At 41.6% G+C, this 15,578-nt stretch overlaps 1 protein-coding gene across 4 annotated transcripts in view; it reads left to right on the forward strand.

Annotated features, from left to right (window-relative positions):
• dusp8a (dual specificity phosphatase 8a) overlaps nt 1–15,578 on the forward strand; it is a 104,228-nt gene that overhangs the window by 36,428 nt on the left and 52,222 nt on the right. For all 4 annotated transcript variants that reach the window (XM_061917751.1, XM_061917752.1, XM_061917753.1 and 1 more), the window contains exon 3: nt 10,680–10,818. In XM_061917751.1, coding sequence (XP_061773735.1) covers nt 10,680–10,818 — 139 coding nt within the window. The remainder of the gene's footprint in view (nt 1–10,679; nt 10,819–15,578) is intronic.

Here is a 15,578-nt window from a genome sequence, read left to right on the forward strand (position 1 = left end):
ATTGTTTTGCTAGTGTTTTAGTGAGTTTAATATTACCTGATAGTCAGAAGGGTGTATCCACTGGTGTGTTGACGCCAGTGTCTGAGGGCAGTCGACGGCAGCTGTACGGATAGCACAAGCTCAGCTGATCTCTGGTAAGTGACGACTTTTTACCACAATTTTATCACCGAAAACTGCTGGTTGACAAGTGGTCGGGATCCATGTTCGCTTGAACGCTCTGATCCATAGTAAAGTTTCACCTCCGGGAATTTTAAACAAGGAATCACCGTGTGTTTGTGTGGCTAAAGGCTAAAGCTTCCCAACTCCATCTTTCTACTTTGACTTCTCCATTATTAATTGAACAAATTGCAAAAGATTCAACAACACAGATGTCCAAAATACTGTGTAATTATGCGTTTAAAGCAGACGACTTTTAGCTGTGTGTGTGGGCAGCGCTAATATTTCCTAACAGTCCGTGACGTCACGCGTACACTTCAGCATTCTGCGACGTTTTCAACAGGACACTTCGCCGGGAATTTAAAATTGCAATTTAGTAAACTAAAAAGGCCGTATTGGCATGTGTTACAATGTTAATATTTCATCATTGATATAAAGCATTAATGTATTCTTACATATTGTTGTCCAATATTACATATTGTATTTTTATATTATATTACAAACACAAGTTTTGATACAACAGTTGACGTGCGTGTTTGAGCATCATCAATAAATCAATCAATGTTTACTTATATAGCCCTAAATCATCATCTAGAGATTGTTACAATCCCTCCCTCCTAAACTATCTAAACACAAACTGCAACCAGTGTCCGCTGCCTGCAACCACAAACGTCAAAATAGCGAACATATTTCCATAACAATAATAAAAATCTGCAGATACTGTGTTTGTTTGACGTGTTTCAATTTGTTCTGTCTAGACCTGGGTCAACAAACTGGATGGTCGAGCATTACCTTTTGATACGCAGACATAACTATTACTTTTTCGCAACTCTGATTTCTTTGGTCCGTCATTCAAATACGTATGTGTGGAATATAAACCGTGATAGCCTAGTTCCTACTGTTACACGACATCTGTGTTGCCAAATTTCACAAGGCAAACAGGCAACCAGCTGTTTGAAAACAAGTCGCTTAAAATACCCTGGACAAGTCGCCACCCCAACACAGGGCCAACACAGATGGACAGACAACCATTTAGACTCACATTCTCACAGTAGGGCCAATTTTGGTGTTCCCAATCAGCCTATCCCTGGGTGCATCTCTTTGGAAGTGATTTAACTTAATTTCAATGGGTTGGGCTAATTTAAGATACAACAGTCACAAACTCGCTCATCGAACACTATGTGCTTAAGTTGAGGTACTGTTAGATTCAGCTCCAAAATCCTCTCCATCTATCCTCAATTCCTACTGTTTGCTCTCAAAGAAGGAAGTTAAATGTATCAATCAATCAATCAATGTTTACTTATATAGCCCTAAATCACTAGTGTCACAAAGGGCTGCACAAACCACTACGACATCCTCGGTAGGCCCACATAAGGGCAAGGAAAACTCACACCCAGTGGGACATCGGTGACAATAATGACCCAGTGGGACGTCGGTGACAATGATGACTATGAGAGCCTTGGAGAGGAGGAAAGCAATGGATGTCTAACATGATACTGTGAAAGTTCAATCCATAATGGATCCAACACAGTCGCGAGAGTCCAGTCCAAAGCGGATCCAACACAGCAGCGAGAGTCCCGTTCACAGCGGAGCCAGCAGGAAACTATCCCAAGCGGAGGCGGATCAGCAGCGCAGAGATGTCCCCAGCCGATACACAGGCGAGCAGTACATGGCCACCGGACCGGACCAGACCCCCTCCACAAAGGAGAGTGGGACATAGAAGAAAAAGAAAAGAAACGGCAGATCAACTGGTCTAAAAAGGGAGTCTATTTAAAGGCTAGAGTATACAAATGAGTTTTAAGGTGAGACTTAAATGCTTCTACCGAGGTGGCATCTCGAACTGTTACCGGGAGGGCATTCCAGAGTACTGGAGCCCGAAATGAAAAAGCTCTATAGCCCGCAGACTTTTTTTGGGCTTTGGGAATCACTAATAAGCCGGAGTCTTTTGAACGCAGATTTCTTGCCGGGACATATGGTACAATACAATCGGCAAGATAGGATGGAGCTAGACCGTGTAGTATTTTATACGTAAGTAGTAAAACATTCATGTTTAAGCCCTAATATATGCTTCACATACTTAATTCAAAGGTATAATTATTCCCCGCTAAATAAATGATAATGAAAGATGATCCTTTGAACAGATGGAATTGGTCACAGTCTAACCCTTACCCTGATCATCAGGCTAGTGCTACATCTGCCGTGGGTCGTCTAGGCTGGCTGTCGGAGAAGACGTTACTCCGAGCCCTGTACTTTTCCAGTAAAGACTTACGATCTTATGATAACTTTTGTTTACCTCACTGCAATATATGAGGCATGATTGTAACAAAGTTAACTGTTGAAAGCTACTTCTTCAGAATCCTCACAGAACGCTGCCATTATGCACCGATGTCATGTGGTTACTTTGTGTGTGAAATTACTACCGGTTTAGGAGGAAAGAGATGTGTTTTTCTGCAGGACAAAATGCCTAATTCTCAATGATGACTTGCAGGGAGTTATCGCGAAACCTGAGAGTTTTATTTGAGTTGTTCAGGCTTGATAGTATCAGTAAAACATAGTAGATTATTCACTATATGGATTCTTTCCCAGCGTGATTCACCCAGTGTTTGAATCCTGGAATTTTTTGATCACTCACATTTATTTGTTCATTGCTTGGTTCAAACAAAGACTGTAACTGAAACATTTTTCCCCCAAATATACCTCTGAGCCTGGAAATGCCTTGTGTTCCTTTGATGATGTCAGCACAAAATAATCTTGCAGTTGAACAAACACATTAGTCACTTTATATACGTCACCATCAATTTGTATAAACATTTGCCTAAGTATGTGGATGAACAAAGACGAGGCAACGATAATGATACACTCATGCGTCATGTAAGAGAATTGTGGCTTTCTTTTCAAATAAGACGGTAGACACGGTTTAACCTGATCTGCAGCATACATGTGCACTTTGCTGTTTGTGCATTGTATGTGTATTTGTGAGGTGCAATGGAAATGTATATTAATGTGTAAAACAAACGCAAATCATTTGCAGGGTTCTAGTCTAGATTAGACATATTGGTGATATCAGCCAACTTCAACAAAACTCAGAACATATTTGACAGTTAAATGAATGTGTCTGGTAATCATCATTGCTGAGCAACTGACTGGAGGTATATATTTAAGCTTAGGATTTATCCTGTCGCAGCGACACCTTCATGTATTTTAGAGTACTGTGTCTTGCCTGGCTTTGACTTTTTTTTAAAGCAATCTGCAGTAGCACTACACTGCACATGGCCTTTACTGCAAACACACTTGCTTACAGACTCTTGAAGGGAGCATAGCAATGCACAGCAAACTCGACCATTGCTGGCAACCATAATGCCAATTGGAACCCATAAGAGCAGACAGAAGTCCGGGGAACACACTCCTCATTGCACCACTGGGATGACATCATCGGGCCTGTGGATCATTTCCGAAGTGAGAGATATTTGGTGGAGTCGTCAAATGACTGATCAGCTGCCAACAGCTTTTTGAATTAGCATGTAGGTGATTGTTGTTGGCTGTAGTTTTGGGAGTGCCCAACCAGGAAACTCTTGTGTTGTTTGACTCAGACAATCGGTGGCCTTGCTGAGGTCAAGATGTTAGCCAAGCTGTGTTATACAAATGGGTACAACTTTTATGTTATGTAATAGAGGCTTGTCTAGATTTTCCATTATACACACACAGTCATTATTGTGTTGTTGATTTCTTGTCATGTCATGCTTTACAGGCTTCATCATCATATTATTTCTAGACGTTTTGAGAAGACCTGATCGCACCTGCCTTCTCCTGCCTTAACATTTTGGCTTTCTTTCATTTGTTTTAACTCCTCTTAAAATTCCTATCCGTCTTTCCTCCTTCTTGTCTCAAGGGCCCCTCCCTTACTCTTCCTTTTTACAATGTGCATTGCTTGTTTACCTGCAGTGTTCATGCGTCAGAACGCCCAAGCTCGCACTGCAGAGGGATGGAGATTCTGTACTAATGCTGCAGTCTGACAGCCTGCAGCATTAGTACACTCACTCTGCTAGATCGTTGACCTTTACTGCACTAACCAATGTGCGCACATCATGTCGGGCATGTGCAAATTTACAAATTTAATTGAGAACGTCTCCCGAAATCTAATTAAATTCCATTAATTTAAATTATGGTTGCAAACAGCAAGTGTTAAAGGAAGAAAAATGGCAATTCTATTAATTTCCAATTGACTTGTTGGGTGTTTTCCAATCTCCTGCTTTACAGTATATTCCCATACACTGTTTCATAGATTTATTGTTACTATAAACCTAATTTCTATTTTAACTAAAGCAGGTTTTTCATAGACACTTAAAAATAAAATCATCTTCTATAAAACAGACTATTTTATTCGGTGTAATATAACTTCAAATGGCAGAAAATGGGGAAGCTGGGTGGAGCAGTTAGAATGTCCTGGGTTCGATTCCCGAGCTTGGAGTATTTCTGTGTGGAGTTTACATGTTCTCCTAGTGACTGCGTGGGTTCCCTCCGGGTACTGCGGCCTCACCCCACCTCCAAAGACATGCACCTGGGGATATGCTGATTGGCAAAACTAAATTGGCCCTAATGTGTGAATGTGAGTGTGAATGTTGTCTGTATATCTGTGTTGGCCCTGCGATTAGGTGTCAACTTGTACCCCGCCTCCTACCCGAATGCAGATGGGTTAGGCTCCATCCACCCCTGCGACCCCGAGACGGGCAAGTGGTAGAAAATGGATGAATGGATGATGGCTTTTCTCTCTTGCACTCATCAAAGGCGGACTCTCTCTTTGCCTTATTGCCGGTATAGCTCGGTTGGTAGAGTGGCCGTGTCAGCAACTTGAGGGTTGCAGGTTCGATTCCCGCTTGTGCCAGCCTAGTTACTGCCGTTGTGTCCTTGGGCAAGACACTTTACCCACCTGCTCCCAGTGCCACCCACACTGGTTTAAATGTAACTTAGATATTGGGTGTCACTATGTAAAGCGCTTTGAGTCACTTGAGAAAAGCGCTATATAAATATAATTCACTTCACTTCACTCCTGCTTGCTTAGTTTTGTCTTCTTTTTGCACTGCTTTCCAAAATCTAAACAATAGAATTGATCAACTGACCTCAACAAAATGTAAAAGATTTTGGGTTCGGGGGAACCTGCCTATCTTGACGAAACGGTTGTTAATGGACACGATTCGACGGACTCCCGACGCGGAGTTTGCAGTGCCTGGCGACCCTTTTAGTCGAGGACATTGAAGATATCTACCTGTTCGGAATCATCATTACAGGACAGCTGCTGATTGAAGTAAGCATTGCATTGGTGTGTCGACGAATTGGAAGATGCTGGCAGCCGTTCAAAGTACCCTAAATCTGCTCCAAATGATTGAATGATGTGGGCTGAGCTCCGTGCACACAGACTTTTGTGATTTTGGTGTAAATTTGACGACATCTTGGAGACACCATCTGCTCTGCATAGCGAAGTCTGATAAATTTTAGAACCAGAACTAGACAATTAGAGTGAGACGTTTGGATTTGTTTTCACTCTCTCAAACACAAACATTGTAATATGGATTGTTTTACCTGGCTGCACGCGACATGTCAAAGTTTCGAGACTCTCCCAGAGGACAGTGCAACAAAGACGCAAAAAAATACTTCCCTGCTTCTCATGGATATACACCTGTTTGTTGACTTTTGTTGGACTGACTGGCTGTGTTATCGCGTATGCGAGAACACTCAGGTTGAGAAACAGAGACAGGCTGCGGGCTTGCACACACATATGCATCCACGAAAAATACACGCCACACACACATACCTCACCTCCATCACACACCTTCGACACTTATCACCCCGTGGTGTGACAGAAAACGGAGAAGCGCCACTAGTGGCTGGCAGCTTCTAGCCAGACACCCGCCCCCTCCCCTCATGTTGCAAGTCTTGTAGTTTCTGTGTCAACATGTGTATATGTACTTTAGCTATTTTATTTTTTTTGGTCTCAGCCCCCGTTCTTGAATGGGTTTGTGCTAAAAAATTACATTGTGTTGTACTTGTGCAATAACAGTAAAGATTCTTCAGACCTTCTGTGATGGACAATGGTCAAAAATACATTTTCATTAAAATAGAGGAAATATTTTTAAAATTTTAGTGTTTGTAGAGAATTCAAGGCAACATAACAAATTATTGCTGCTAAGGAATTTCTCTGAATTCAAATTAAAATACTTCAAATATCCATTAATCCATTTTCTCCCACTTATTCCCTTCGGGGTTGCGGAGGGCGCTGGAGCCTATCTCAGCTATATTGAATTGAAACCCCATATTTGAAATATTGCAAAATCATGGAGCACTTGTGACTTCATATTATTTTTTAAAGGCCTACTCAAACCCACTACTACCAACCACGCAGTTTATATATCAATGATGAAATATTAACATTGCAACACATGCCAAGACGGCCTTTTTAGTTTACTAAGTTGCAATTTTAAATTTCCTGCAAAGTGTCCTGTAGAAATCGTCGCGGTATGATGACGCGTGCGTTTGACGTCACCGGTTGTAGTCCGATCCAAGCTATAAGTAGTCTGCTTTAATCGCATAATTACACAGTATTCTGGACATCTGTGTTGCTGAATATTTTGCAATTTGTTCAATTAATAATGGAGAAGTCAAAGTAGAAAGATGAGGTGGGAAGCGGTGTATTGCAGCTGCCTTTAACAACACAAACACAGCCGGTGTTTCCTTGTTTAAAATTCCCGAAGGTGAAGCTTTACTATGTAACAGAGCGGTCAAGCGAACATGGTTCCCGATCACATGTCAACCGGCAGGTTTCGGTGAGAAAATAGTGCTAATAAATCGGCTCTTACCGTAGACATGAGCGGAGCTTGCGTCCTCCTGCAGCTGCATGGCTTCCCTCAGAGACACTGGTGGTCACCACACCCCTGGCCACACTTCTCCGACTTTCAGGTACCATATAATCTCACTAAAGCACTAGTAACACAATAAGCAGATAAGGGATTTTCCAGAATTATCCTAATAAATGTGTCTAATAACATCTGAATCGCTCCCACTGCCCTGGCCTTTTTTTTTTTTCCTAGTCCTTCACTCTCACTATCCTAATCCACGAATCTTTCATCCTTGCTCAAATTAATGGGGAAATTGTCGTTTTCTCGGTCCGAAATCGCTCTAGCTGCTGGTGGCCATGATTGTAAACAATGTGAGGATGTGAGGAGCTCTTCAACCAGTGACGTCACGCGCACATCGTCTGCTACTTCCGGTACAGACAATGCTTTTTTATTAGCGACCAAAGGTTGCTAACTTTATTGTCGATGTTCTCTACTAAATCCTTTCAGCAAAAATATGGCAATATCGCAAAATGATCAAGTATGACACATAGAATGGACCTTCAATAAGAAAATCTCATATCAGTAGGCCTTTAAACATTGTAATTTCAGAAAGATGTAGAGACAACTAACATATTTGTTCCTGACACAGACATGAGCACCAATTACTTTACTTTTTCATTGTAATTGTCAAACTTTATGTCACAAATGTACTGCAGTTATTTCCATTCAACAAGTGGAAATTAATTTGTGCAAGCTTACATAATATTTATCCTCCCAAACTTAAAGTTAGAATTAAATATTTGTGACCTAGCAGCATAAACATCCCGTTAACTAATAATCCCCCTACAAAAATAACTTCATACTTCCCTTATTTTTGTTGTGTAAATGCTTAACAATTTGCACCCGGCCTGCCTGACAGTGAGTGAAAAGCCTGATCTATTTTTATGCCGCTGCTTACTTTTTGTTTTGCTCACAAAATAAACCTTGTCCACTGACAACACTGTGGTATGTGTGTGCATGCATGCGTGCTATGTGCATTCTACATTTTCACCCTTAACCTCAGGCACTGAGATCAGGCTCCCAAATTAGACCTGATCCCAATAGGATTATCATTCCAAAATTATAAAGCCTCCGTAAAGATATTTGGACAGAGCGTAATGAAATATCTAAACAAGATAAGTGCACACGTCTTCTAACTTGTATGGGAAATAAAATACAGGTAAGAACATTAGTATTCCCAGTGTTTTTTGAGACAACTGTAGTACATATTTTGAATGTGTTTACTGCGCCCAATGGTGTCACATGTCAACGACACATGGGATCTTAGCTTTGTCAAGGCTGCCGCTTTCTGTTGATTTGAGCCTGTGTAGCATCCAGCATGCTGACCTTGTCAAGTCCAAATCACCTGCATGGCTGTCTGCCAAGGCAGCTGCTATGTAAGCAGAAACATAATCAGCGTCTGACACTTAGACGCAAGCACACTCGCAGTGAAAGGTGCAGTACAGCTGTGCACGCCATCACCACCTTGAATGAAGGAAAGTGCACTTTTGCCCGGGAGCTATTTTGAATGGCACACTGTAGATGTGGATTATGAATTATGCGTGTGTTGAGCTGAACAAAGATAACATATTCTTCTCTTGCCTAGCTTTTTTTTTTTTCATCATTACGCAACCATTTCTTCCTGGTCCCCTGCTCTGATACCCGTGCTCGCTCCATCCCTGTCTGCCTTCATCCTCCCGCTCCCCTTCTCCTCTCCCTCCTTAGTGATGCAGCGATTCAGAGCTGCAGTAGGTGCTACCTCCTGGTCATGTGACCAAATCCTGCCTGACAACATGGGGAGGAACAACAGAGAGAGGGCTGAGGCGCATGCTCTCTTTTGCTTCACATTGCACATGCTCACTTTGTACCTTCTTTATGGCTGACAGCAACAGCATCAGTATGATAAATACTGCACCAGATTATTTTTTATTTACCGATGTATTCATTTGCAACATAAATACTCTAGTCTTGGATGAACCTTATAGGGTATTCATACTGCTATATCAGGGGTGCCCATTACGTCGATCGCGAGCTACCAGTCGACCGCGGGGGGTGTGTCAGTCGATCTCGAGCCAGGCTTTTAAAAAAATAGACCTAAAAATCAGTGATCATCAATCTTCACCAAGACGTCACTTAAATGACATTCACGGTACCGGAGGGTCTTGTGAGATGGCGCTGGCTGCTGCAAGATCATTATTATTAAAATATGACCGAGAGGAAGGCGAGAAACACTTTTTATTTCAACAGACTCTCGCGCCGTACCTTCCGTCAAAACTCTAAAGGCCGACTGCACATTTCCTATCTTCACAATAAAAGCCCTGCTTCATGCTGCCTGCGCTACCTAAATACAGAGTCTCGGAAAACTGGCGTGCACATGCGATCCCTCAGAAAGCTGGCGTGCACATCACTTGTGCACGCCAGCTTTCCGAGACTCTTATTTTGTTAGCGCAGGCAGCATGAAGCAGGGCTTTTATTGTGAAGATAGGAAATGTGCAGTCGGCCTTTAGAGTTTTGACGGAAGGGACGGCGCGAAAGTCTGTTGAAATAAAAAGTGTTTCTCGCCTTCCTCTCTGTCATTTTTTCATAATAATGAACTGGCAGCAGCCAGCGTCATCTCACAAGACCCTCGGGTGCCGTGAATGTCAATCAAGCAAGCTACGGAATTTGCCGCCAATGTTTTTCTTGTAAAGTGTATGGAAGCTGGATGAATTAGATGCCAAAAACCAACCACTTTCATGTGGTGTTGTACAGAAAGAACAACTTTTTTTCTCCTCCATTTGAAAATGTGGGCGTTATCATCATTACTGTGTGATTCCAATCAATGCAAGTCATCAGAATCAGGTAATACACCAACTTATATTCTTGTCTTCGTGAAAGAAAGACATCTATATGTGTTACACATGCTTGTATTATCATTAAACACATTTAACTTGTTTACAAAAATGTCTCTTTCATAAATAAATAAATATAAATGATATATATAGATGAGGTAGATCCCCTCGAGTTGGTTAATTGAAAAGTAGCTCGCCTGCAGAAAAAGTGTGGGCACCCCTGTGCTATATCTATTCGAATCCTAACATTCAACTGAATCACTATTAAGGAATTCTGCATACAACTACAGACATGATCCTCACAGAGACTTGTATCCATCCATCCATTTTCTACCGCTTATTCCCTTCTGGGGTCGCGGGGGGCGCTGGAGCCTATCTCAGCTACAATTGGGCGAAAGTCAGGGTACACCCTCGACAAGTCGCCACCTCATCGCAGGGCCAACACAGATAGACAGACAACATTCACACTCACATTCACACACTAGGGCCAATTTAGTGTTGCCAATCAACCTATCCCCAGGTGCATGTCTTTGGAAGTGGGAGGAAGCCGGAGTACCCGGAGGGAAACCACACATTCACGGGGAGAACATGCAAACTCCACACAGAAAGATCCCGAGCCTGGGATTGAACCCAGGACTGCAGGACCTTCGTATTGTGAGGCAGACGCACTAACCCCTCTGCCACCGTGAATCCCTAGAGACTTGTATTAACAGCCATACAAAAATACATGTAAATAACACCTTTTGTACAATACTTTGTTTTGTTTGTGGGCTCATTCCCTTTGTATTCAATAATCACCATCTTTTTTATGTTCTTTGTGCAGGTAGAGCTCGGCAGAAAGCAGGAAGTGGTGGTTTATGACCAGAGTTCCAAAGAAGCCACTCATCTGTCCAAAGATGGCTTTGTGCACATTCTCATGGGGAAGTTGGAAGGCACTTTCCACAAAGTGTCCCTGCTCACTGGTATGTGTGTGGTTTGAGGGGGACATATCTCATGATAGATATTTTTAAATCACTACAACAGCACAGGGCTTCATTGTCCTTCTTGTGCATAAATGTGAGGTGGTCATTACACATATTTGGCCAGTAGATGTCACTGTTTTGCATTACATGTAGAGCGTTTTATCCAAGGAGAGGGCGATACTGCACATTTTGATATTAATTTGATCCACTGTAAATATAGTTTTGTATAAACATTTAATCATCCATCTACAATGGGTATTCAAGTAAATTGTTTAGAAGGCCACATTTCCAGAAAGCTAAGGACGGACTGGGGGGCTGGAGCCTATGCAAGCTGCACTCAGGCGGAAGACAGGGTAGACCCTGGACAAGTGGACCCCAATACAACTAGACGGAGAACATTAACACTCACATTCACACACTGGGGCCAGTTAAGTGTTGCCAATCAACCTCGCCCATGATGCACGTCTTTAATGGTGGGAGGAAGTCTGGGTACTCGGACAAACCCCACGCAGTCATACTGTCATATTCCGGAGACCCAGCGTCCTCATGATTTTGGTCTATTTATTTTGTCAGAGTTACAGAAGTGCTCTGCTCTTTTTAAAGGAACTTTTGCAAAAGTGTGAGTCCCTCCCACGTTTTTTGAACAGAACTCACTTGTCACCAGTTGAATAGCTTTAATTATGAATAAGAAAGGACCTAAAATGGAACCTTGAGGACCACATAGTATAACTAAAGAAGTTGTACAAATGACCGCTGACTTCAGTTATGTAAATCACAAGTTTGGACCCCCGTGTTCTATGTTTGCTGGCAAGGTTCAAATGTCAATGCAAGGCACTGTCACTGTTCAATGGTCCAAGTTTCTCTGCACAGCAGGACCACTATAGTGTTCATAGGAATTTGCCTCATAAATGTTTGTTTCTCAAATTTTCAACTGAATTTATGGACCGTTAAATAGGCCTGACCTATGACTATAACAACATCCAACAATCTAACAAAACAATGCATAAGTAATAGAGATAAATGTAGATTATAAAGCTCCCTATTCTACCATTGGTCTCAATAGTGTCCATAATTAGATCAATCTGCCCCCTATTATCTAGCAGAAGACTGGCACTTAAAAGTGTATGTTCTTGCTCCAGGAAGGCTCTCCAAAGACTCTTTGATATTTAAGCTCCTCAGGAGTCGAGTCTCTCACTTAACATCATCTGAAATAATGCTGAAGTTGAACTGGTGCGCTTATACGTCACAATTATTATCCTGTCATAACCTCCACGAAGCACACTAAGGCTTAATTTAGCAGGAGCCACGAGCCTCTTAATAGTCTCATTGAGTTAATAACATCTTGCGTGAAGCAGTTGCCAGGGCACTATCTCAGCCACATACAGCAGAGGCTTGAATCCATCCTCAAATGTGTCAGCACCCAACAGAAAGCATAATCTGCCTCAGTCAGGATTGGAAATAAGGTTGAAGGGGTGTGCTGCTTGAGTAAATCTGTGTTCTCTTCCCCCAGGATCCTGCTTTTTCATGACACACATTCATAGACACAGACTCCTTAACTAGTCATACAAATGTACACTCAATCATGCATAATATCACACACAATTATACTCCCATTCATTTGAAATGTCTACAGTATTTCTGTCACCATTGAAAGAGCCCCAGTCAGCAATTGTGTCACCGACGTCTTTCTTCACTGTCCCTTCCTTTCTGCTGTTTCCACGACGACAGTGGCAGAGAATATTCCGCAGGAAGACACAGCCAATAGAATTGTTGTTTGGGTGATTGCATGATTTGGGCCAGTGGTGCTTACATGTAACTAGCGACTGTGCACACACTATGCCTTTGATGCGTGCTACAGAATGTAGTTGTGCATATGAGCGGGTGTTGCGTGTACATGTCTGAATTGCAGCATCCATGGGTGTGTGCGTGAGGACGTCACATGGAAAGGCTGCAGGGTGCGTTTGTTTGTGTGTCAGGGGAAACTGCAGTTTCCATGAAAGATAAGGTAAAGGATGGATTCTGGTAGAAAGTAGGTGTTAAAGGCCTACTGAAATGAGATGTTCTTATTTAAACGGGGATAGCAGGTCCATTCTATGTGTCATACTTGATCATTTCGCGATATTGCCATATTTTTGCTGAAAGGATTTAGTAGAGAACATCGACGATAAAGTTAGCAACTTTTGGTCGCTAATAAAAAAGCCTTGCCTGTACCGGAAGTAGCAGACGATGTGCGCGTGACGTCACCGGTTGTGGAGCTCCTCACATCCTCACATTGTTTATAATCATAGCCACCAGCAGCGAGAGCGATTCGGACCGAGAAAACGACAATTTCCCCATTAATTTGAGCGAGGATGAAAGATTCGTGGATGAGGATAGTGGGAGTGAAGGACTAAAAAAAAAAGGCGAGGGCAGTGGGAGCGATTCAGATGTTATTAGACACATTTACTTGGATAATTTTGGAAAATCCCAAATTTGCTTTTTGTGTTACTAGTGTTTTAGTGAGGTTATATGGTACCTGAAAGTCGGAGGGGTGTGGCCACGGGTTTGGTGACCGACAGTGTCTCCGGTGGGAGGAGGTAATAGTTCGCAGCTGCAGGAGGACGCAAGCACCGCTCATGTCTACGGAAAGAGCCGATTTATTGACACTATTTTCTCACCGAAACCTGCCGGTTGACATGTGGTCGGGAACCATGTTCGCTTGACCGCTCTGTTCCATAGTAAAGCTTCACCTTTGGGAATGTAACCAAGGAAACACCAGCTGTGTTTGTGTTGTTAAATGCAGCTGCAACACACCGCTTCCTACCTACATCTTCTCTTCTTTGACTTCTCCATTATTAATTGAACAAATTGCAAAAGATTCAGCAACACAGAAGTCCACAATACTGTGTAATTATGCGATTAAAGCAGACTACTTATAGCTTGGATTGGGCTGCCACCGCGACGTTTTCAACAGGATACTTTGCGGGAAATTTAAAATTGCAACTTGGTCAACTAAACCGTCCGTATTGGCATTTGTTGCAATGTTAAGATTTCATCATTGATATAAAAACTAGTGGGTTTCAGTAGGCCTTTAAACAATCATGAGGTTGGTGTGTATTTCATTATTTTGATGCCACTCCTGTAATGTTAATCTTCACAATATTTTGATGCAAATGTTCTACTGTTTTTACACAGATTGGGGTAGTATTAAAGTAAAGTTACAACAGTGCCTCACAGGCATCCTATATCATTTTAAAAGCCCCTGAAGTGAGCTTCACTCTTAATCTATAAAACTAAATATATGTAGTAAGTCTGTGTGTTGACATCATAGAGCAGGATCAGAGGTCAGATATCGTTCCAGATGTGTGTGTGATGATGACCTCATGATGTTCTACAGAAAAGATTTATCACTGTCTATTGTTTGGATTCTTATGCTGGACTGCTAATGCATCAGGAGATGAAAGTCACATGAAGTCATCTTTACAGCACTTCTGTGGAATGTAACATATTTTATGACTGTTTTCTGAGGTTTTTAAAAGCTACAAATGATTCAGTGAGCCAATGGATTATTTGCAGCAATACTATAGTCTTTCTTTCTTGGACTTATTTGTCTTTACTATAGTAAAAACATATTTTAATATGTCATATAAGAAAGGTGGTATACCACCTTTCTTGAAGTTATCTTAAATATGTAATCATCTCTGCTTTCATCTTTTTATTTTCTTCCCCAACCTTCACATCCCTCTTTCTTTCGTACCGACCAGATTTTACCTGCTAATAGTTCCTGCAGTAAATATTTGCATTATTTCATATCTGATGATTATATGCAAGTCACTTTTTGTACACGCAAGATAACATTCCTGCATGTCAGGTGAAGTCAATTGTAACAGAAATGCATGTTGATACATTTTGCACATTAAAGATGCTAAAAATAATCCAATGGCTGTCAATATGAGTTTTGCTATCTAGATGACAAAGCAAAAAAAGTGTAATATTACATAATTTATCATCAATTATTATGCCTAAAGCCAAGAAAAAATGAGCTTATACACCCAGCGTTAACCGATGGATGAGGGATGCATAACGGATGGCCTAATATATGCCTTTGCAGATGTGTCTCACAGGTCTCATTTTTTGACATTTTTAGTCGCCACACAAGTGTAAAGCTAAGTCAACCAACAACCGATCTAAAATTAATTTGACACCCCTGTTTTAATCACTGTTGTATCGATCAATAAGTGATACTGTTTTTGCTGTCCTTACTTTCGATATTTGTGTCAATCCACCCATCCTTGTTTACTTGTTTAAGAGCTACATAGCATAGTGGTTAGCGCAACTTTTTTTGTATCCTCCCCTTTTGTGTAGTGTACAATATTTAGCTATTCCTCGTCTTCTAGTACTCCATATGTTTAAGAACGTTTATTTGCTGCCATGGAGGCGAGGATAAGTGATTCAGATGCTGGACTGTGAAGGGACAATAACTGTCGAGGACGCCTTTGCGGGACTTAGCTTAAATATGACATCAACATGCATCATCACGATATGATGATAGTAATAAAAGTCTACATCGCACAACCTTAATTTCTATCATTCAACAAAATGATTGATTACGACAAGGCAGCACTTCCAAAATGTGCATGATTTCATAGGACAGGCAGAGTCCCAAAATAGTCATTGTTTGTTAGAACTGACACAAGTGCTCCTGACAGCTTTTGACACATGGCTTGAAATACTTTAATATTGTCACAAGATGTGATGCTGGAAAACATGTGTGCATGCGT

The sequence above is a fragment of the Nerophis ophidion genome, linkage group LG12, assembly GCF_033978795.1.
Source record: "Nerophis ophidion isolate RoL-2023_Sa linkage group LG12, RoL_Noph_v1.0, whole genome shotgun sequence".
NCBI lineage: Eukaryota > Metazoa > Chordata > Actinopteri > Syngnathiformes > Syngnathidae > Nerophis > Nerophis ophidion.